This window comes from Myotis davidii, unplaced genomic scaffold (assembly GCF_000327345.1).
Source record: "Myotis davidii unplaced genomic scaffold, ASM32734v1 scaffold228, whole genome shotgun sequence".
NCBI classification, from domain to species: domain Eukaryota; kingdom Metazoa; phylum Chordata; class Mammalia; order Chiroptera; family Vespertilionidae; genus Myotis; species Myotis davidii.
This window is the reverse complement of record NW_006300104.1, coordinates 3,721,283-3,744,083: the sequence shown is the minus strand read 5'-3', so window position 1 is coordinate 3,744,083 and position 22,801 is coordinate 3,721,283. Positions and strand designations below refer to the sequence as shown.

Here is a 22,801-nt window from a genome sequence, read left to right as displayed (position 1 = left end):
CACCCCAGCAGTGCACGATCAGGGCTGGGGAGGAACGTGGGAGGTTGGCCAGCCAGAGAGGGACCATGCAGGATGGCTCCAGGGTGTGTCCGGCCCATCTTGCTCAGTCCTGATCAGCAGACCCTGGCAACAAGCTAACCTATCAGTTGGAGCGTCTGCCCCCTGGTGGTCAGTGCACATCATAGCAAGCTGTTGGGTGACCTTAGCATATCATTAGCATATTACGCTTTGATTGGTTGAATGGCTGACCGGATGACCAGACACTTTGATAGGATATCACCCCATTTATTTAGGTCCTGAATGTCTTTCAACTATTCTTTCCACAAAATCTTATACGTTTTTGTTAGGTATATCCACAGGTCCCTTATATTTTTTGTTTATACTGCAAATGATACCTTCTTTGTGCATGTGTAGTAAAATACACATAACATGAAATTTACCATCTTAGCCATTTTTAAGTGTACAGTGCAGTGTATTAAATTCATTCACAGTGTTGTGCAGAATTTCCACCATCCACCTTCATAGCTCTCTTCACTTGTAGACTGAAATTCTGTGCTCCTTAAATAATAACTCCTCCTTCCCCTCTCTTCCCAGCCTCTAGCAGCCACCATTCTACCCTCTGTCTCTATGATTTTGACTATTCTATTATCTCATATAAGTGTTTGTGTTTTTGTGACTGGCTTCTTTTACTTAGCATAATGTCCTCAAGGTTTCTCCATCTTGTAGCATCTTTCAAAATCTGCCCCCCCACCCTTTAAAGGCTGAATAATATTCCATTGTATATAGAAATCACATTTTAAAAATCCATTTATCTGTCAATAGACACTTGGGTTGTTTCTATATTTAAACTATTGTGAATAATACTGTTACGAACATGGATGTCTGTGAGACCCTGCTTTCAGTTTGTGTGTTTGTTTGTTTTTTTAATCTATATCCAGAAATGGAATTGCTGGATCATAAAGTAATTCTATGTTTAATATTTTTTTTGAGAAACCGCCATATTTTCCACGTGGCTATACCATTTTACATTCCCACCAACAGTGTACCAGGGTTCCAGTTTCTCCACATTCTTGCCAGTACTTGTATTTTCTGCTTTTTTTTTTTTTTGATAAATGCCATCTAAGGAGAGTGGGTGGGATCGCGGAGTTTTGATTTGCATGTCCCTAGTGTCAAATGTTGTGCATGTGCTGTCATCTTCTTTGGAGAAATGACTGTTCAAGCCCTTTGCCCATTTTGAATCAGGTTTTTGTTGTTATTGTTGTTGTTGAGTTTTAGACACTCTCTCTCTATAGTCTGGATATTAATTCCTTCTCAGATATCTGATTTGCATATATTTTCTCCCATTCTGTGGGTTACCTTTTTATTTTGTGAATAGTATCTCTTGGTGCACAAACATTTAAAATTTTCATGAAGTCCTTTTTTTTGTGTTCTTTTTGTTTTTTTATTTTTTATTGCATGTGCCTTTTAGAAATCATTGCCACCCTACATTTTCTTCTAAGAGTTTTATAATAAAGCTTTAGGTCTCACATTTAGGTCTTTGATCCATTTTGACTTAAGCTTTGTCTATGGTGTTAGATAAGGATCCAACTTTATTCTTTTGTTTGTGGCTATCCAGTTTTCCCGGTACAAATGGTATACTTTTAAATATTACATGTCTAATTGTTGCTTGTATAGACGATGTAGTTGATTTCTGTATGTAACTAGATCTCATATGCATACTTTTTGATAAAATTTCTCATTAATTATAATTTGTTTGTAGAATATTCCAGATTTTCTCAGTACAATCATAAGAACTGCAAATACTGACAGTTCTGTTTCTTCTTTATTTCTCACTCCTTTCCCTCTTGTCTTTCTGAATAGCACTGGTTGGGAACTCTCGTACTGTGTTAAATGGAAGTAGTAATAGCTGGAATTCTTGTAACATTTTCCTGATTTTAAAAGGAGTGCTTCTTAACATTAAACACTGAGAATGACACTGACTATAGTTTTTGGTAGAAACGTTTTATCAGATTAACAAAGTTCCTTCAGTTTTAGGTTGCTAGGACATTTTATTTTAAATGGGCATTAAACTTACCAAATCCTTTTTTCTGCCTTATTGACATATTTTCCCTTGTTAATGAGGCAAGTGACATTTAGCTTTTCTAGTGTTAAAGTAACCTTTGGGTCCTGAGATAAGTTCAACTTGGCCATGTTGCATTAGATTTTTTACGTATTGCTGGATTCAGTATAATTATAATATCGTTCAAGATTTTAAAGCTGTATTTCTGAGTGGGATTGTACTATCTTTGGTTTCTGACATCAAAATTCCATTAGTCTTATAAAATGCATTGAAGTTTCTTTTCTTTTTTCTTTATCATGGAAGATCGGAATAAATGTCTCCTTGAAAGTCTGATGGAATTCATCTGTAAGACAATCTCTTTCCGTTCTTTTCTCTATGAAAAATTTAAACTTTTAATTCAACTTATTTAAAGGAGTAAAGAATTATTGAAGCTCTTGATTTCTTTTTCGAGCCACTTTTAGTAAGTTAATTTTTTTCTAAGAGTTTGTCCATTTCATTCAAGTTTTCAAATTCATGGACATGTAGTTCCTCATCATGTTCTCTCTGTGGCCTCCCTCCTTAAATTTTCACCGCAGTGCGTGGTAGCTGTTAGCAACCCTTCATGTTACAAACAAGGAAACAGAAGCTCCAAGAGGCAAAGTCACTTGTCCAGGTCAAAGAGCCAGGAAGTGGCATAGCCAGGATTTAAATGCAGGTCTTTCTGAGTTGCAAACTTCTGTTTCTACTGTATCCTGCTAGGCCTTGAGCAATGGGTATGATTTGGACAGGCAGTGATGGGGAAGAAAGGGCGTTCGTGGATGAGGAACAGCACGTGCAAATGCACGGGGGTGGGCATATAATCTTTATGGAAAGCAAGGAGAGGTCTGATCAGACTGAAAACTCCAGTGGGTGTTGGGGAGAGTGGGAGGGGAGGGTGATGGGGGCGCACATCTTGCTGCTGTGTCCTGTTGAGAGACCCAGAGGTAGGAAACCCGGGTTCTGCTCCCAAGGAACTCACTGATGGGCTGGGGAGACAAGGCCGAGCCAGGGAAGTCAGTGCCAGGCTAATCACCAGGTGGGTGATGGGGAAATCGCCAGGTGGGTGGTGGGGACTACCAATACTGCCAGGGTTTTGAGAAGATGCACCTTTGGGCAGGGGTGGCCAGGTTTTCGGCTGAGATGGGTAAGATTTGACTGATGGTGAGGAGGGAGTGGGCACTGAAGGTAGGATGCAGGACCTGGGTGAAGAGGTGACAGCAGGGGAACTTAAGGAATTTTCTGGAGACCGGAGCTGAGCCTCAGCGCCTTCTCTCTATTTATCCAGGCCCCACCCTGTTCTAGCCTCCACTTTCTTCTTTTCTTTCCCAAACAGTGTAGGCCAGATCTGGGGGGTTTAGGACAGAAAGCCATGTTGATTTGGATGCATGCTCAGTGTGCACATGTTAAAATCGGGGCTTCTCGTGCTGAGCACACGGTGGCAGGCGGGCAGTGAATGTTCCCAGGGTGTTGGGATGTTGTCTCTGAAATCCTGCCTATGAGAACCCTCAGAGCCTCTGGGCCTGGCCATTCAGCCATTGTGATCGTGCCTCCTTGTGAGGCTGCGTCAGGCTGCCCAACTTTCAGGGTCTCTGGGATGAGCTGCTGGATTCCCCATCACCTCCTTTACCCTCTTCTCTCCCGGGAGAGTCCTCCATAGAGCTGTTGGCATGGTTTCCACAAAGAGCACTAGGGATCCTCCCCCCTCCCTGTCCCCCTCCCATCTTGGAGTTCTTCGAACCAGCAGAAATCCTTTGTTTAGAAAGCTTTGCAATTGTGTGTTTGCTGTAGTGCAGTTTAGAATTGTCAGGTCCTGGACTGAGTCCTACAGCGGAGCGGGACTAAGGCAGGAAGGCCTCCTCTTGTCAGCCAGCTGCCGCGGCTCTCTGAGACTCACGGGTTCCTCCCTTTTCTGGAAACTACTCCTAAGTCAATAGCTGCCATCTGCAGGCGCTCATCATGTACCGGGCACGGGGCTGCGTGCTTCACGCACATTCTCTTATTTAATACTTACATCATCAGGTTGGAGAGTAACAGGTCTTTGTTTTTTCATTTGACGCATGAAAGTGACAATTCGGAGAGAGTGACATCCCCAAGGTCACCGGCAGAGCTGGGGTTTGATCTGCGGCCTGACTCCAGAGCCTGTCTCTTAATCGCCACATTACACTGTGTTCCCTGAGGGCGTTTCATGAAACAAAAAAGCTCTCGCGGTGCAGGCCGGTGGTGAAACATTGCTGTATCCGCCCCACTCTTGGAGATTTAAAATGCACACTACCATGTTGGAAGCCCTAAACAGGTCTTACAGGGAAAAAACCTGCTTATTATTTTTAGAGTCTAGAGTGCTAACCATTACATGATGGAACCCCCTTGCTTATTATTTTTAAACCAGAATTTCAAAGATTTCCTTAAAATGTAGAACCCCTCTTTGTCCTCCTCCTCCTCCTCTTTTTAATGGAATACCACTTAGTCATGTGACATGACTAGTATTTTCTGGAACACACTTTGGCAATGGCTGCATTAGGCAAGTCTCTCATCTTTGGACTTCAGTTTCCTCATCTGTAAAATTAAGGGTTTGGGCATCTGGCCACAATGGCGTAACAGGCACTCGACTTGCTCTCCGGCTGTAAGCAACTGGAAATCGGGACAAAAGATGTGAAGCAATTGTTTTCCGACATTGAATGGCAGCAGCTCAGGACTTTGATTCTTGAGAGAAGAGAAACGTATAAGCCCTGCCTTGGAAATTGCCTTTCTGCTTGGAGCCCCTAAAGCCAGTTTTCAAACCCAGCCCAGGAAGGGGGGCCCAAGCAGGGCCCGGCAGTCTTCTGATTTGAAGGGACAGGGACTGGAGTTTGGGGAAGTCGGGGTGTGCAGGGTGTGCCCGGTGCTCATTCATTCATTCATTCATTCTATCAGTGAGTCGTGAGTAGGAATTAGAGGCCAGGCACCATTTGGCTGAGATCTGAAGCATGAGTGTGAGTTCACGAGGCAAAAACAGGAGGGGAAGGGTGTTGGGAGCAGAGGGAACAGCATGTGTGAAGGCAGAGGGAAGGGTGGGAGCTGGCATGTAGGCCCCACTGGCAGTTCCCCACTCTCCTCTGCCAGTTCAGACCCGGGCAGAGAGTAGCTGTGAGAAATTTGGGGAGCCGGCCTAGAGTCCTCCACCCCTACCCAGGACAGGAGGGAAAGGAGTGTTAAGTAAGTGTGCGGGAGTGAGTGTCTGAAGGTGGGAGGATTGAGTGGACTGTTTTCTCAATCCCAGGACCTGATCTCAGGGACCAGGTGGGACATCCTTGGAGGGACGGACCGGAAGAGCCAGGGAGTGGGTTGGTCAGGGGGGAGGGTACAGTTTTATTGGGGGGCACAGGGAACCTCTCCACCCGTTCCCTGATTGGCTGAGGCTGCTGCACAGACTGACAATGGAAATGCTTGCACAGGGAAAACGTCTCTATTCAGGTGCCTTGCGTTAATCTGCAGAGGGGGTGGCCTCAGCTGCTAATTTTGGGATTTGCTTATCTTTGAGTTTTGGGATTTGCTTTTCTTTGAATGGGGGTAATTGCTGGGAGTTGCCAGAGTTCCAGATTGTTCCCTGAAAGAGCGAGGAAGGACCCCATCCTCCACGTTGCCCATGCTCCCTCCTTCCCTGGCTCCTCTAGTCCCTCAAGGGCTCCCCAGGCTGGGCCTGTGTGTGTCAGGAACCCCTTTCCCTATCTCCATCTGCAGGGGACCAGCGCGGCAATGGGGTCACTGAGGCCAGCAGCCTGCTGGGGGGCTCACCGCGGCGTCCGTGTGGCCGGAAGGGCTCCCCGTATCACACGGGGCAGCTGCATCCTGCGGTGCGTGTGGCCGACCTCCTGCAGCACATCAACCAGATGAAGACGGCCGAGGGCTATGGCTTCAAGCAGGAGTACGAGGTGCAGGGCCCCAGGCCAGCCAGGGCCCCTCACCAGGGCCTCGCCTGTTCCTCCCTGTGCACCCTGCCCTTGCCGCCCCTCAGCCCCCTCCCAAGGGACTCTTGCTCTGATGGTCCCCAACTTAATTTAACTTCTTTTACTTGACCTTGATCCTAATCTCAGACTTAATCTGATTTCTCACTTGTCTCCTAACCCTGACTTGATATCTGACCTTGAATCTTAACTTCATTTCCATTCTGATCAAGCTCCTCATCCTATTCCTAACAGGAACCTGACCACCAACACTGACCCTGACCTCAAACCCCCAGTCTGACTCTGACCCTGACTGTCATCCTAAGCTCCATTTAACTCTAATTTGAATCCATCCTCCCTCTCTCTAGACCAGCGGTTCTCAACCTGTGGGTCACGACCCCTTTGGGGGTCGAACTACCCTTTCACAGGGGTTGCCTAAGACCATCGGAAAACACATCTATACTTACATATTGTTTTTGTGATTCATCACTATGCTTTAATTATGTTCAATTTGTAACAGTGAAATTGGGGGTCACCACAACATGAGGAACTGTATGAAAGGGTCGCGGCATTAGGCAGGTTGAGAACCACTGCTCTGGACTCTGTCTGACACCACCCTTTTCCTAATCTTAATTTGACCCTTACTTTTACCTCATTTCCCAACTCAAACCTGGATTTAACCTAAACCTGATTCTTATCTTAAAATGTCTCTGAATTCTCGTTTTTCCCCCTTTTCTCACTCTCTCTTTCCCCACCGCTGCTTGGTTTTGAACCAAGCTGATAAAGGGATTTACAGTGACTTTATCTTAGGCTCTAAGTTTAACCACAAACCTGGCCCTTATCATGGTCCCACCAGCATCCGCTGAGAGGATAGGGTTCTTAGGAGTGGAGGGCTTCTCTCCCCACTGACTTCCACTTTCCCTTCTGGCAGAGCTTCTTTGAAGGCTGGGATGCCACAAAGAAGAAAGACAAGGTCAAGGGCAGCCGGCAGGAGCCCCTGCCTGCCTGTGAGTCCTGGGGAGGGGCCCGGGGTCTGGGGCAGTGGCGGGGGGGTAGGAAGGGGAGGACAGCCAGAGGGAGCCATGTATTGAGTGTCTACCATGTGCACAGCCGTGTGCTGAGAGTTACACCCATTACCTCACTTTTCTTAATAACTCTGTCACGTGGGACATATTATAACCCCACTTTACAGGTAAGGAAACTGAGGCTTGGCTCCCGTGAACATCCCGGGGCTGGGATGTTAAGGTCCTTGCCCAAGGTCCTTGCCCAAGGTCACAAAGCTAATACTTGTCTGTGTAGCACACGACCTCTGGCCTTCATGATGCTGTAGCCCAGATGCTAACCACTGGCCTGTCCTGTCCCTTGTGGTCTACAGACCTATTGGTCAGTTTCCTGGCTGCCTTGCCTGTACCCCATGTCTGGCTTCCAGGAAGGCTTTCCCCTTAGCACCTGCTCGGGCTCCCCAGCTCAGCCCCTGCCCACCCCCTGGCCTCTGCTCTCTGCTTCCAGATGATCGGCACCGAGTGAAGCTCCACCCGATGCTGGGAGACCCGGATGCTGACTACATTAACGCCAACTACATAGACGTGAGTGCCTCTCCCCCGCCATCTCTGCTGACCTGGCCCTGCCCACTCCAGGCTCCCTGTCCCTGCGGGGCAGAACCTGTCGGGATATGTGGGGATCCAAATGGCTGGGTTCTGAGCGCCCCTGTCTCCTGCATCAGTGCCAGGGAGCTCAGCAGGGGGACAGAGTGGGCGCAGTCATCAGGAAGGCCTCCTGCAGACTTCGGGGTTTGGCCTGAGAGATGGCGGCCTCAGAGACGCAGCATAAAGGGAGGAGGGTAGACAGCGAGGCCCAGCCGTGAGGAAGGATCCGCTCTCGGTGAGGGCCCAAGGGGCTTGGAGCTGGGATTGTCATGACACACAGTGAGGCTGAAGGTAGGCAGGGGCTGGAGTGAAGGCCTCAAATGACAGGTGAAGGAATTGGGGCCTTTCCCCAGGGGCACCAGGGAGCTGTTAAAAGTTTTGACCGTGATCAGAGTGGTACCTAAGGATAAGAATTCATATTTATTCAGCACGTACTGTATGCCAAGCACTGTGCTAAGCACTTTATACCAAATATTTAATTTTACACAACCCCTGCAACCACCCTGGGACGTCGTTAGCATCATGACCTCCCTTTACAGGTGAGGACTCTGGGGCTCAGAGAGGTGAGGCTCCCTCTCCTGGGTCACACAGCTAGTGCCTCGGTCAAGAAGGGGCTCAGATCTCAGCCTGTGCCTCCAAAGCCTTGGCTGCGAACTGTGAGGCCCTCCTGCCATCACTGCAGCAAGTGGGTCTGGCTGGATGGGAAGGGGGGGGGGCAGGGGGGAGGGGCCAGAGACAGGGCAGGCAGCTAGGAGGTCGGGGCTGGGTGTGAAGAAGGGGTGACAAGTCTACTCCCACATATGGCGGAGGGTGAGACAAGACACTGGTCAGACTCCCTCACCCTGTAGCACGCCAGGTGTGGGGGAGAATCATTGATTCGCTTAGCAGATATAATTTGAGCACCTACCATGTACCAGGCATTGTGCTGGACACCAGGGATACGGTAGTGAACAAGCAGACACGGTGCCTGCTCTCCTTGAACATGCACGTTCTAGTTGGGGAGACACATAACTATATACACAAGTTCAGTGTCAGATCAGAGGGGAAAGCGCAGGCCAGAAAAGAGGAGGACTTTCCCGGGTCCCACAGCAGGTTAGTGGCAGGGCCACACAGCCGCGGTCAGCCCTGGTCGGCTGCCTGGAGGAAGGAGGGCTTCCCTGGCTTTGGGCGGCCTCAGAGGAGAGGGAAGGACACCCCAGGGAGGGAGGAGCGTGAGCGAAGGCCTGAGGTGTGTAGGAGGAGGAAGGGGTGCATTTGGGAGGTGGGGTAGTTGGGGATTCTGGAGATGACCTTCTACTCCCTGTTCTTCACCCCCTCCTGGGGGCCGGGCAAGCTAAGCTCTATTTCCCAGAATGCCTTGCCTTCTCCCCACCTCCCATCCTCTCTCCTGGCTGGGATATGGGCGGGGCCTGGCTTCTCAGACTGAAGCAACTTTGATGACAGACCTTTCCTCGATCTCCTCAAGGTCCCAATTGGCTTCTTCTTGGGCCCCAGCAGGGACATGCCACTACCCCTCCCTGACATCAGGATTATATAATTAAACTCCCCTTTCACCTCTATTACTGTATGAATGTATTACTAGTAGCAAGAATAGAAGCAAAATAAAGGAGGAGGAAATGGGTAAATGGATATGAAGGAAAAAACTAGAGAATGGCATTGTCCACCTTATTCTCCATTCCTGTCCTAAGTCCCTCACACTATGCTCCAATTAATTTTACTTTACTTTACAAAGAGGTCCACAGGTCATCAGAAAAGATGCTATTATGCATTTTGCGCCCCTCCACCGCCTCCGCTCTGCCTCCCCTGCTTGCATCGCCCATTCTGGCCACTTCTGTGCTCCGTCCACCTCCATCTGCCTCTGGCCTAACATCTGTCTTTTTTGCTTTGTACTGTTCCCTCACTGGAATCATTAAGATTCGGATAAACCGTGAAGTAAGTATATCTCCCCTTCCCCGTTTCCTCTTCCTCCTGTCTGTCTGACCGGTTGTATCTCAGATTCTCTCGGTCTCTGGTCTCTGTCCTCTCTCCCTTCACTTGTGTGCCCCACACCAACCGTCCATTTCAGCAGCCTGGCCGGGGGCTGCCCAGGGCTGCCGACTCGACACTGTCCCTGTTGTAAGCAGCTCCCTGCCGTCCTCCAGTGCCCTGCGGTGGGCAGCAGGGTTGGGTGCTCCCGCAGGCCCTGTTATGCACCAGCTACCACCTTCTGTCATCTTTGTCCTCCAGCCCGTGCTGTGCCCCAGTCCTCTCACTAGCCACACCTTCGGGGGCCCTGGGAAGGATGGGCAGGGGGAGCTGCCTGGGGGCCCTGTCTCTGCTGCTTCGGGGTCAGGATTGTTTTTCAAGGAAGCAAGGACAGCCATGGTCAGTCCCCTTAAAACTAGTTTCCCTGGTGTTCCAATCCCTTAGTGATGAGTTTGCTTGAATTCAACACCAACCACTTTGCCCTCAATTTAGCCCTGATTTGAATGTTTTATTTTGGGGGAGCAGTTTGGCTATTCTATTTTTAAGAAATTGTGTCATCTTTGGGCCTTTAAGACCATAAAAAAACCCCAAATTCATCTAGTGATCCTCCGATTTGATTTATAGATATACTAGTGGCCCTGTGCACAAAATTCGTGCACAGGGGTGTGTGTCCCTCAGCCCGGCCTGTACCCTCTCCAATCTAGGACCCTTTTGGGGATGTCTGACTTGCAGTCGGACAACCCTCTCACAATCCAGGGCTGCTGGCTCCTAACCGCTCACCTGCCTGCCTGCTCGCCCCTAACCACTCTGCTTGCTGGCCTGCTCCCCTCCAGCTGCTCCCCCCCATTGGCCTTCTTGCCCCCAACTGCCCCCCGCTGCTGGCCTGATGGCCCCCAAGTGCCCCCCCTGCTGGCCTGCTCAACCCCAACTGTTCCCCTTGCCAGCCTGCTTGCCCCCAACTGCCCCCCCGCTGGCCTGATTACCCCCAACTGCCTTCCCCTCCTGGCCTAATCGCTCCTAACCGCCTCTGCTTTGGCCCCGTCACCATGGTTTTGTCCGGAAGGATGTCCAGAAGATCTCCCAGAAGGTCTCCCAGTCTAATTAGCATATTGCCCTTTTATTAGTATAGATTATTTTCATAATATCTGATGCTTAATGGGATTGCTTGCTATTTTGTGGATACCTTTTCTATTTTAATTTCCTCATTTCTTTAAAAAATATTTTTCTTGATTTTTCTTTATGATTGCAAAAATATGGCTCATTATCAGACAACACGGAGATGCCTAATGTAAAGTGAAAGTTCCCTGCAGTCGCATCTGTTGGAGGTGACCAGTTACTGCAGATGTGCTCCCAGACACCCCCTTACATTGGGGGTGCTTATTCTGTGAGGTTCCCAAATTTAAATGGGGCGTTAGACCCACGAAGTGCAGTGGCTGCACTCGGCCCGCGCGCCTCCATTAAGAGGTGATGAATATAGGTGGTTATACTTCTGTATGCCCTGTTTCCACACAACGCACAGCCCCACCCTCTTGGCTCTTTGTTGTCAGACCCTTAAGAAACACCCTCAGAAGCCTCGGCTTAAAGGCTTCACACAGCAGTCAACATGAGTGCTGCCGTGCTGTGCTAGCATATCATCCTCACCGCACTCTGCTAGCTGGGGGACCACGTTTGGCAGATGAGAAAATCAAGACTTAGAAAAGTTAGGTGACTTGTTCACAACTGCATGGAGCCGGGCCTCCACCCCAGCCTGAGCCCTCAATCCTCACACTGGACTGTGGTTCTTCCCCTTTGCGGAGCATCAGGAGCCCTGGGGGTCTCACCCATGATGCCAGTGGTCGGTTTCCCAGTTCTACCTGCTTGGAGGCTGCAGGGAGGGGTGGGTGCGGGGTCAGGCTCCTAGGACAAGCTGATGCCCTGGAGTGTGAGGACCAGAGCTCTCTCTCCCATGCTGGTCTCTGAAGTGGGTTTGCTCCAGATGGATCCCTTCTCTTCCTTTAAATCTGATTGTTTTAAACTTTCTACTTCACTGTCCTCTATGTAATATAATTATGCAATAATGCATGTTCACAATTAAAAAGGTAATGCGCATATATTGAGGGTTATCTGTTTAAAAACTTGCATTTGCTGACTAGCGTGTGGGTGGGTGCTGGGCCCTGCAGAGAGAGAGAGACGGATGGATCTGAAGAGGCTCTTGCTCCCATGTGGGCTCTCAGGCAAGTGGGTTTTATTTTAGGTGGAGTAGCCTGTTCCCAGCTTGACCGGCACTGGGGAGGGGGCAGCACTGGTGGCACCCTCGCTGGGCCCTCCCCTCTCACCCCAGCTGCCCAGCAGCTCTGCTGACTCAGAGCAGAGACAATGGCTCGGGAGACAGCAGAAGGGCATTGGGCTAGACCGGGAGGAGCCCGGTACTGAGGGCTGAGTGAGTCTGGGCGGCTTTTCATTATTGGTGTCTTTGACTGTGTTGTGGGCTGAGGTGCATGTCTCCTATTATGCCGAGGAGAACCGAGCTTAGAGGGGCTGAGAGTCTGGCTACGCAGTGTTTTGAGGCCCAGCATCAGCACCACCGGGGAGGTATTTGGAAATGCACGGTTCCGGGCCCCACCGCAGATCTTCTGCAGCAGAATCTGCCTTTTATCTGGGTCCCCAGGTGCACATGTGGCTGAGAAGTGCCCTTTAGTCTCTAGAGCAGCGGTTCTCAACCTGTGGGTCGCGACCCCTTTGGGGGATCGAACGACCCTTTCACAGGGGTCGCCTAAGACCATCGGAAAACACATATATAATTACATATTGTTTTGTGATTAATCACTACGCTTTAATTATGTTCAATTTGTAACAATGAAATTGGGGGTCACCACAACATGAGGAACTGTATTAAAGGGTCGCGGCATTAGGAAGGTTGAGAACCACTGCTCTAGAGTCACATAGCTACTACTTGGCAGAGCTGTGACAAGAACTAGGTCCACTTGACTCCAAGGATAAGATTCTTAACCTCACAATAAACCACCTTCTGCCCCAGAAATTCTTGACATCCACACTATTTGGATCTTGAAAGATAAGATACTCTTTGACCTTTGAAGTAGTCGTAATAATGATAGTTATGTTGATTAAGTGCTGACACTGTGCTTGCCTTGGTGCCAAACCCTGACATGTTACTTCACTCTTCACAACAGCCCGAGGAAGTAGAGTAGATACTGGAGTCTTTCCCGTTGTATAGATGTGAACATCGAGGCATAGAGAGGTGAAGCGATTTGCCTAAGGGCACACAAGTTAGCAAGAGCTCCACAGAGCTGGGGTTTGAACCCTGGTGGTCTGGCTCCAGAGCTCCTTGGGCCTGGGGTGGAGGAGTTCAGGGAGGGCATGAGCTTGAGACAAGTGGCTGACCTTGGTGGTTTTCTCTTGCTCCAGCCCTGCAGGACTTCTTATATGTAATCCCGTACCCTTTGAGACCCCGGGTATCTCGTTTGGGCAGGACCCCCTGGGCAGCTGTGGCCCTGGGGCAGGGTGAGGCAGGGGTGGGGCCTGGCCGGTGCCTCTTCTCTGCCCGAGGGCCCTGGGCATGGAGGATGAAGTAGCTCTTGGCATCTCTAGTGGGAGATAATTCAGGTAAAGTGCTTAGCACAGTAGGTGGCCTTAATAGGGTCTCAAAATTTATTACTGATTTTTAAGGATTTAAAAAATATTTATAAGAACCACGAGTAACCCGTGTTCATTTGCTCCCAACCTGAAGCCTTCCTCTGGGCCCCCAAGCTCTGGGTGACTAAAGTAGCCGGGGCGCTCTCCCTTCTGGTCGCCTCGCGTGGGCTGGGATCGCTGACAAGACCCAGCCCTGGGTCTGGGGTTGCTTGGGGCCTCTGGGGCTTTGGGGACAGGGCAGGATCACCCTGGATTTTATTTTTCTCCAAACAACAGCTGGGTCGCCAGCAGATTGTGGATAACTGTTCCCAATTTATGGATGGGGAGACCCTCTAGGCCCATAAAAGGAATTTGTCCTCCCTGGGGTCACACAGCCAAGATGGGTCTAGACCAGTGGTTCTCAACCTTCTGGCCCTTTAAATACAGTTCCTCATGTTGTGACCCAACCACAAAATTATTTTTGTTGCTACTTCATAACTGTAATGTTGCTACTGTTATGAATCATCATGTAAATATCTGGTATGCAGGATGGTCTTAGGCGACCCCTGTGAAAGGGTCGTTTGACCGCCAAAGGGGTCACAACCCACAGGTTGAGAACCGCTGATCTAGACCCAAGACACTGGTGTCCCAGCTGCTTTTCCCTTCTTGCTCGGGGACTGGTGGGACAGGAAGTCCTGGGGAAAGGGAGGGGCAGTGCTGGGGGTGGGGTGTACTTGTGCTGGGGAGAAGGGCGGAGGAGACCCTGAGGTCTCACTGTTCCCTCTTCTTTGTTCCAGGGTTATCACAGATCAAACCACTTCATAGCCACTCAAGGTACCTGGCACGTCTGCCCGTGTGCCCCCGTGCCCCCGTGTGCCGAACGCCCTCAGCCACCTTCCTGTCTCCCCTACTGAACTGCTTGACTCTGTCTCTCTGCTGTTTCTGTCTGTTTGAGCTCCAACCTGGCTGTATCTTCTGGAATCTGGCTGTTAGTTTGTACCTGCCTGTGCTTATGTCTTCCTGATGTGCCCAGTCCATCTGTAGCTCCCTGTCCATCTGTCTGTCCCCAAGGTGGTGCATGCAAAGGGAGACACCAGTATCAGCACCTCCGAGCTGTGGGTTGTGCCCCAGTCTGGGGGCCGCCTGGGTCCCTCTGGCTGTGTCTTTTCCTTCTGACTGTGCATTTGTCCATCCTTTCTGGAGACTTGGGCCATGGCCCTCCAGCTCTGCCTACTGGGTTCCTCTCAAGATGACCCAGGTCCCTAGCCAGGCCCTCCCTGGTTCTCCCCGTCCCCAGGGCCCTCCAGGCCTGAGTTGACAGTTGGTGGGGGTGTGGGTGGTGTGTGCATGAAGCCCCCCTTGGGACTCAGGAGCCTCTTGGCCAGGAATGCTGATGCCGGGCGGTGGGGGTGCTGGCCCTGGATGGAGACCTTGCCTCAGGGACAAGCACCCTCTGTGCCTCCAGGGCCGAAGCCCGAGATGGTCTACGACTTCTGGCGCTTGGTGTGGCAGGAGCACTGTTCGAGCATCGTCATGATCACCAAGCTGGTGGAAGTGGGCAGGGTAAGCGGGCTGTGGGGCGAGGGGCATGGCAGGCCGAGGGGGCAGCAAAGAGCCCGCTGAGCCTGCCCCGTGGGGACTCCAGGTGAAGTGCTCGCGCTACTGGCCGGAAGACTCGGACATGTACGGGGACATCAAGATCACGCTGGTGAAGACGGAGACGCTAGCAGAATACGTTGTGCGCACCTTTGCCCTGGAGCGGGTGAGTCTCCTGTCACCTGATGACTGGGGGGTGCCTGATGGGGCGGGGCAGAGCCCACCTCCCCACCTCCCCCAGCCCAGGAGCAGGAGGGGGGAGGGCATTGCTGCCCTCCCACTAGGCAGCTGCCTGGTACCTGCTGGGAGCACCGTGATAGGGCGAGAAGCTGTCTTTGCTGGCGACTCCATGCGGAAGTCAAGGTATGAAGATGCTGCGATAGTTGCTGGTTGTTGGTCTTACTGTGTACGGGACACTGCTGAGAGTGTCACACATGCTGTTTCAGCCCCGAAAGCTCTAGGCTTAGGCATTTCCCATTAGCCCCATTTTACAGACGAGGAAAGTGAGGCTCAGGGTGGTGACATCACTCATGAGAGGCCACAGGGCCTGTGGACAAGCCCTCCCATACATGATCCCATTTGATCCTCTGTAAACCCTCTGGTCTTCGTCTTAGACTGAGAGCCGAGCGTCAGAACAACAATCTGGTGTGAGAGGTAGGTGTTCACTGGCGCAGGGGCAGGCATCAGGCAGACCCGCCCAAGTCCTGGGTAGCTAACCTGGGGCAAGGGCTTTCTCCTCCACGAGCCTAGTTTCCTCGCTTGTACCAGGAGCGTTAGCACCCACTCCTAAGTTTATTTTTGGGACTGATTGAGATCCTGGCACACAGCAGGCGTCTAATAGATGCCCGGGGTGACTAACTGCAGTTACTGTTGTCTCCCCAGAGAGGCTACTCTGCCCGGCACGAGGTCCGCCAGTTCCACTTCACAGCGTGGCCGGAGCACGGCGTCCCCTACCACGCCACGGGGCTGCTGGCCTTCATCCGGCGCGTGAAGGCCTCCACCCCGCCGGACGCTGGGCCCATCGTCATCCACTGCAGGTGGGGCGCTGGGGGTCCAGGAGAAGAGAGGCCGCGAGTGGGGTTGGTTCAAGGTCCTTATAGGATGCTGGGTGTTCATTCTAACGAGAGATAGAGGAGAGGAGAGAATGACCCCCAAGGGCCATTTTTACTTTGGCTCTAAGGTTGGCACCCTCATGTCCTTCCCAGAACCTGGGGAGGCCCTTGGCCCAGACACAGGAGACACCAGAGACCTAGAGGCGTTGAGCTTGGCGGCACCAGGCGGGGTCAAGTTCTGTTTGTTTCCGTTCAGCAAGTGTCACCTACGCCTGCAGGCTAGGTGTGGCCCAGGTGCTAGCAAGGACTTGGCCTTCTCTTCTTTTCTCCAAACCCAGGGACTTTCCTCACCCTCGGCCTTCCCACCTTCCACAGCTCTCCTGACTTCTCCTTGGTTGGGTCCCGTGACCCCCAGTTGCCCTTCCTCTCTCTGCTCTGCTTCCTCCTCTGCTCATCTTCCTTCTTCCTCTTACGTGGAGGCCCAGTGCCCCGTCCTGTTCCTTCCCCAACTATTCCCTTCTCCCCCCATCCCCTTGGAGAGCTTTACCTCTGACCTGTGGCCCCTGGGCCCAGGTTAGCTGTATCTTGTCCTGGAGCCTCTCCTTGGCTTCTTATCAGCTCCCCCGATGCCACAAAGCGAGCTCATGCCACCGCCTGCCCTGCCACCCGCAAACCAGCTTCTCTTTGGTTTCTTTAGGCTTCTTTAGGATACCATCTTTTTAGAATAAAACTTCATCCATGAATAATATACTTGAAGCAACATGCACAAATAAGTGTATATATGACATCATGAATTTTCATAAGTTGCACACACCCGAGGGATAATCAGCACTACTCAGATCAAGAAACAACGTTACCAGCACCCAGAGGCCCCTGAACCCCCTCCTCCCACTCTGACCAATCACCGTCCTGACCAATCACTGTCCTGACCAATCACTGTCCTGACTTCTGAACCATAGGTTGGTGGTGCGTGTGTTTTGAACTGGGTGTGAATGGAATGGTACAGCAGGTGCTCTTTGGTGTCTAAATTTTTTCCCTCAACCTTATGTTCCCCAAGTTCCATTCATATTTTATCTTATTTGCCTGGATGAATAAACCACAATGTGTTTATTGGTTCTGCTGTTGATAGGCATTTGGGCGGTTTCCAGTTTTGAGCTATAGGAATAGTGCTGCTAAGGACATTCTATTGCATGTTGTGGCCAACATACATACGCATTTCTGTGGGTTGTGTGTAGGAGTGGAGCTGCTGTCTGCAAACATTCAGCTTTCGTAGATACTGCCGGGTTTCCGAAATGGTTGTTCGAAGTTAAGCCTCCACCAGCAGTATATGGGGGACCCAGTTGCTTGATGTCCCTGACAACACTTCGATACTGCTACTTTCAAGCTTGAAATCTTGGTGTCATCTTTGTCGGCCTCCCTTCCCCCCCTCCCCCTGCCTCCCACCCTGAACTTTGCTCTACCTGGTGCTCAGCACGAAGATCCCAGGGACAGATGAGACTCAGCCCAGCTCTCGGTGAGCTCCCAGTCGGGCTAGGGAGACAGTCGCGTAACCAGTGACCACGTAGCCAGTGGTTCTCAACCTTCTGGCCCTTTAACTACAGTTCCTCATGTTGTGACCCAACCATAAAATTATTTTCGTTGCTACTTCATAACTGTAATGTTGCTACTGTTATGAATCGTAATGTAAATATCTGATATGCAGGATGGTCTTAGGCGACCCCTGTGAAAGGGTTGTTCAACCGCCAAAGGGGTCGCGACCCACAGGTTGAGAACCGCTGATAGCAGGAAAGGTGCTTTCATGAAAGAATGCTGTTGGCTGGAAGGGTTGTGAGTGGGTGGGGCTTTGAGGGATGTGCAGGAGATTGGAGGAATATCCAGGAGCAAGAACAGTCTTGGGTTAAGCTCTGAGCATCACCTTTGTCCCTCCCCTCCGATCCAAGTTGCTAAGTTTCACCTCTGCGTTCTCCCTACCCCTTTCCCTTCTCTCCTTCTCCGAGGCCCCTCCCCAGCTCTATCCTAACCACCTCCCACCAGCACTCTCCAGAGGCTTTCTCCCTGGCTCTTCCTTGCCCGGGGAGGAGGTCTCTCTGTGTCCCCTCCCCTGAGTGGTGGAGACGTGGCCAGGTGCCTCTCTTTTCTCCCCCCTGGCCCTGGGCTCCCTTCCCAAGGCCCTGACCTGGCCCGGGCCATTCTCTCCCCAGCGCCGGCACTGGCCGCACAGGCTGCTACATCGTTCTGGACGTGATGCTGGACATGGCCGAGTGTGAGGGTGTCGTGGACATTTACAACTGCGTGAAGACCCTCTGCTCCCGGCGCGTCAACATGATCCAGACTGAGGTAGGGGATGCAGCCCCCTCTCCAGGACTCGAGTCCTGCAGGCTGGTATCAGAAGGGTGTCCTCAGGCCTTTCCCCTTCCTAGGATGCCCCCTTATTCTTTCCCCTCCCTGCCAACCTCTCAGGGTCTCCCAGACTCAGCTCCACTGTGTCCTGCTGGGTGAGGTCAAGTAACAGTGGGTCAAGGTCATAGGTTCTGCAGTCAAGGTAGGACCTGTCTGTACCCTCGCTAGATGTGGCTCTGGGCTGTGCCCGCACCGTCAGAGCTGCTCACAGGGTTGTTATAGGGATGAAATATAAGTGAACGTACCCATGAAGGTTGTTTCAAGTAGGGTTGGCCCAACCTGTAGTACCACGTGGCTGACCTCCACATCAGCACACCCGTGCCTCAACCTTGGGCGTGCTTCCTCCTGCCTCCACCCCAAATTTCTAGCTTCTCTGCCCCTCCTGGTTCTTCATATTCTCCTCTCCTGTTCTAGGAGCAGTATATCTTCATCCATGATGCAATCCTGGAGGCCTGCCTGTGTGGGGAGACCACCATCCCTGTCAGTGAATTCAAGGCTACCTACAAGGAGATGATCCGTATTGACCCTCAGAGTAATTCCTCCCAGCTGCGGGAAGAGTTCCAGGTGGGGCAGGAGTGTTATGTATAGGTGTGTGTAGGTATGTAGGTGTGGCTTGTGAGTGTGTGTGTGTGTGTGTGTGTGTGTGTGTGTGTGTGTGTTGGAGGTCCTCAGGGCTGTAGGAGTCAGAGAGGGGATGAATAACTCAGCCCAGTTTCCTTCATGGGGCTGTGAGGAGGCCCCGTAAGGGCTGGATGCCACCCCCATTCCTCTTCTCACTCCTTGTAGACGCTGAACTCGGTCACGCCGACGCTGGACGTGGAGGAGTGCAGCATCGCCCTGCTGCCCCGCAACCGAGACAAGAACCGCAGCATGGACGTCCTGCCGCCCGACCGCTGCCTGCCCTTCCTCATCTCCACCGACGGGGACCCCAACAACTACATCAACGCGGCCCTGACTGATGTGAGGGCTCGGGCATGGGGTGGGCTCTGGGACTGCCCCCTCATACCCCAGCAGGTGGGGACATCCAGGAGCCAGAGAGTAGAACTGAGGGCTCTGGTTCTGGGACCCTTTGCCCTTTCAGGGGTGACTCTTCTACCCCCAATGAGCTCGATTCAGGACATCAAAGCCAGTCTCCCCCTCAGGCTCCCCGCTTGGCCTGAGTCGGGGTTGGGTGGTGGAGTCCAGGGAGGGCTGGCTCCAGGACCAAGCAGGGCCTGGGTAGGAGTGATTTGGGGGCCTTGGCTGGGAGGATAGGAGGGTTTGGGGTTGGGATTTGAGACCTGGAGTCTGGAGCCAGGGGAGCTTGTGCTGGGGTGATTGAGCGGGAGCCGGGCTCAGGACATGGCGCAGGGTGGTGACTTGCTCCCTGGCCCCACCCTGGCTTGGTCTGAGGGCTCAGGAGCCATTTAGAAGCCTCTTCCCCTGCTCTCAGCTAGGGGGCTCCACCTCCTGCATTGGGTGTTGCAAGCAGAACAGGGGCTTTAGTCCCCAAGGAGTAACCCCAAGATGTTGCTGTATGAGGGAGACAGGGAAGAGTCCGTGAGCATTACCCCTTTCCTCTCCCAAATGGAACCAGCTGAGAGGTGGGTGCAGGAGACAGACTGGATAAAACCGGAGAATGTGACTTCCGACATGTGGCTAAGGACTGGCTCCTCCTTCGCTCCCGAGTCAGGCAGACTTGTCCTGGATACAGCTGCGCAGCCACAGGCCCCCCCTTCCCACCAGGGACAGGCCTTTACATGTGGCAGGAGCAGGAGCAGGAGCAGGAGCAGTTGAACGCACACTTTCTGAGGACAGGCAGGCCTGGGAAAAGAGGGGAAGGGGCAGAGCTGAGCATGCTCAGTCCTTGTCCCAAACTTGCCATGGGGGGAGTGCAGGAAGGTGGGCCAGTGACAGATTTGCTGACCACTGATGTCCCTCCACATGGAGGTGAGACGTGGAGAGGGAGGTATTTTCAGAGCAGGTATGAGGGAGAGGGGCCTGGCTCCCGGCAGAGTCCCTTGGCAGTATAGTGCGGGGGACAGGGGAGTTTCCCTAAAGAGGGAAGCCCCCGTGCTGGCTTCCCAAGGGCTTCCGGTGTGAGCTTAAGGCCAGGGGAGGAGGAGCCCCAGCCACTGAAGGGAGCGGCTGGAGAGGGGCCCACCAGCCATTGTCACTTGGCCTGGTGGGATGCATGAGTAGGTGGGTGTGCATGCCCATGCTGAGGGGGCCAGGGCCCTGAGGCAGGGCATGGGTACTAGAGAGTTTTGGATGGGAACTTAGGAATCGGTGACCTTCCTCCCAGCCCCTCTTTGGCCCCAGGGTGCCCATCTGCACACTGGGCTGGGCAGCAGGCTCTGTGAGGGTCCTGTGGGTCTCTGAGCTGGGGAGGGTCGCACTGGGGCTCCCTGGCCCTGGGTGGGAATGGGCCTCTGGGTACAGGCCACAGTCCCAAATCTCTGATCTCTTAACCTTTGCATTTGGGGAATAGGTTGAGACAATTATTAAACAAATATCCAACAGAATGTCAGACACTGGTAATCGCTACAGAAATCAACCAGGCAGAAGAAATATTTAATGTGGGTTTTGGGGGCTTGCATGTGTGGGTATTTTTGATGAGGTTAAGGTTAAGGAGGGCCTCTTGGAGGAAGTGACAGTTAAGCAAAGACCAGGAAGAAGTGAGGGAGAAAGCCGTGTAAACACTTGGGAAATTTGTTCTAGGCAATAGGAATAGCATGTGCAAAGGCCCTGAGGCAGAGAGCAGGCTTGGCCAGCCTCTGCCTACCAGGCCGAAGCTCCCATTGTCACACATTTGGGAACCTTTTGCTGTTTAGTTCCTTGGAGCCATAGGCTTGGACGCCGGAGAGGTCTGGGGGTTCACACTGCCCGCTCAGGTGTCAATGTAGTGGCCAACCTGTGAAATGGGCCAATGGCCGCAAGCCTGGTCCTGTGGGGCACAGCTGTGTGGGTGGCGGGGAGAGGATCAGCCTGTGGCAGAGGATTGGGCTCTGTCGTGGTGGGGAGGGGACCCTGCTGAGTCCTGGTCTCCCTGCAGAGCTACACGCGGAGCGCAGCCTTCATCGTGACCCTGCACCCCCTGCAGAGCACCACACCTGACTTCTGGAGGCTGGTCTACGACTACGGGTGCACCTCCATCGTCATGCTCAACCAGTTGCACCAGTCCAACTCCGCCTGGGTGAGGGCCCTGCTGGGCGCACTGGCTGCCTGCTGCCCACGCCACCGTGCGTTCAGGGGCACATCTCGAAAGTCAGGGGTTGGATCCCAGCTCTGCCGCCTGTTGGTTGAGTAGCCTTAGACAGGTCATGTTCCCTCCTGGGCCTCCGTTTCCTTGTCTGTAAAATGAGATGGTCAGACTGGAGGAAAAGAGCTGCTTTTTATGAAGTCCCTGCTGTGCCAGGGACTCTGCTCTGCACTTATGGGCTGCAGGTGAGAAGATTAAGACTCAGAGAGGCAAAGCAACTTCTCCAAGGTCACAGCTGGGAAGTACGGAGCTGTGCTGCCTCCTTCCAGAGCCGATGAGTTGCTGAACTAAACTGCCCATCGTGGGGCGTCTTTGAGGCAGAAAAAGTTCCAGCCTCCTTACTTTCTGACTGTTCGATCTAGGAGATAGTTTGAGCCTTCGTTTCCTTCTCTGTGAAATGGGCACCATCAGAGCACCTGTTCGCTCGTGGGGTTATTGTCAGGACCATGTCAGACGTAGGTAGGATGCGTAGCGCTGGGCCATGTCGAGTACACAGGCTCTCAGTACGTGGCAGGGATGAAGATGATGAGGGTGAGAGCTGCTTTGGAGGTTGGAGGATGAGTGACCCATGGAGAGGGAGCAGCACGTGCAAAGGCCTGAATGTGAGGACTTGTCCGAAGCCCCGGCTGAAAGAGGAAGGTAGTAAAGAGGAAGGTGTGGTCAGAGAGGGAAGCAGTGGAGCCTGGAGTTGTCTGGGAGGCGCATGGGGCCACTTCACAGGCAGAAAAATGGGCCCAGAATCAGGAAGAGCTGAGACTAGAAGCTGGGCCTGGGACCGACTAGCCCGGAGCACTTGTGCGTGTGTGGGGGGGCCCTTCCGCCTCTGTCCCTCTGCTGTCTCGAGTCTGTGGCCTGGAGGGGGATATGTGTAGGTCCCTCACTCCATGGAGTGATCTTGGGCAGGAGCTGAGCTGTGTCGCAGCATCAGGGACACCCTATGTCTGAGCTGATGCTGGGGGGCAGAGGTAGTGAGAGAGAAGACCAGGGGGCGGGGTTGCAGGGATGGGAGGGCCGATGAGGCACCCCTGGGCGAAGGCAGCCTGTGGAGGTGTGTTAGGTGTGGCCGTAGAGCACCAGGGCACCCACTCTGAGGTGTGCATGCAGTTGTGGGTGAGTGGTGGGTGGCTCTGAAGAGGAGTCCGGAGTGAGTGGGTGGGCCAGGGTGCGTGGGAGTCCCGGCGCAAGTGTGGAGGTTGGGGTGGGTGAGTGGCAGCTGCCCGGAGGCTCCGCTCAGCGCCCGTCTCCCTGCCCGTGCCGCCAGCCGTGCCTGCAGTACTGGCCGGAGCCGGGCC

The 22,801-nt window shown here is 52.6% G+C and overlaps 1 protein-coding gene across 1 annotated transcript in view; it reads left to right on the top strand.

The window, feature by feature from the left end:
- Window positions 1-22,801, top strand: part of PTPRU (protein tyrosine phosphatase, receptor type U) — an 83,187-nt gene that overhangs the window by 57,362 nt on the left and 3,024 nt on the right. The window contains 12 exon segments of the mRNA XM_006776514.2: window positions 5,795-5,985; window positions 6,929-7,004; window positions 7,507-7,583; window positions 14,018-14,054; window positions 14,686-14,783; window positions 14,866-14,982; window positions 15,699-15,853; window positions 18,070-18,205; window positions 18,683-18,832; window positions 19,055-19,228; window positions 21,303-21,443; window positions 22,771-22,798. Of these exon segments, the coding sequence (XP_006776577.2) occupies window positions 5,795-5,985; window positions 6,929-7,004; window positions 7,507-7,583; window positions 14,018-14,054; window positions 14,686-14,783; window positions 14,866-14,982; window positions 15,699-15,853; window positions 18,070-18,205; window positions 18,683-18,832; window positions 19,055-19,228; window positions 21,303-21,443; window positions 22,771-22,798 (1,380 nt within the window).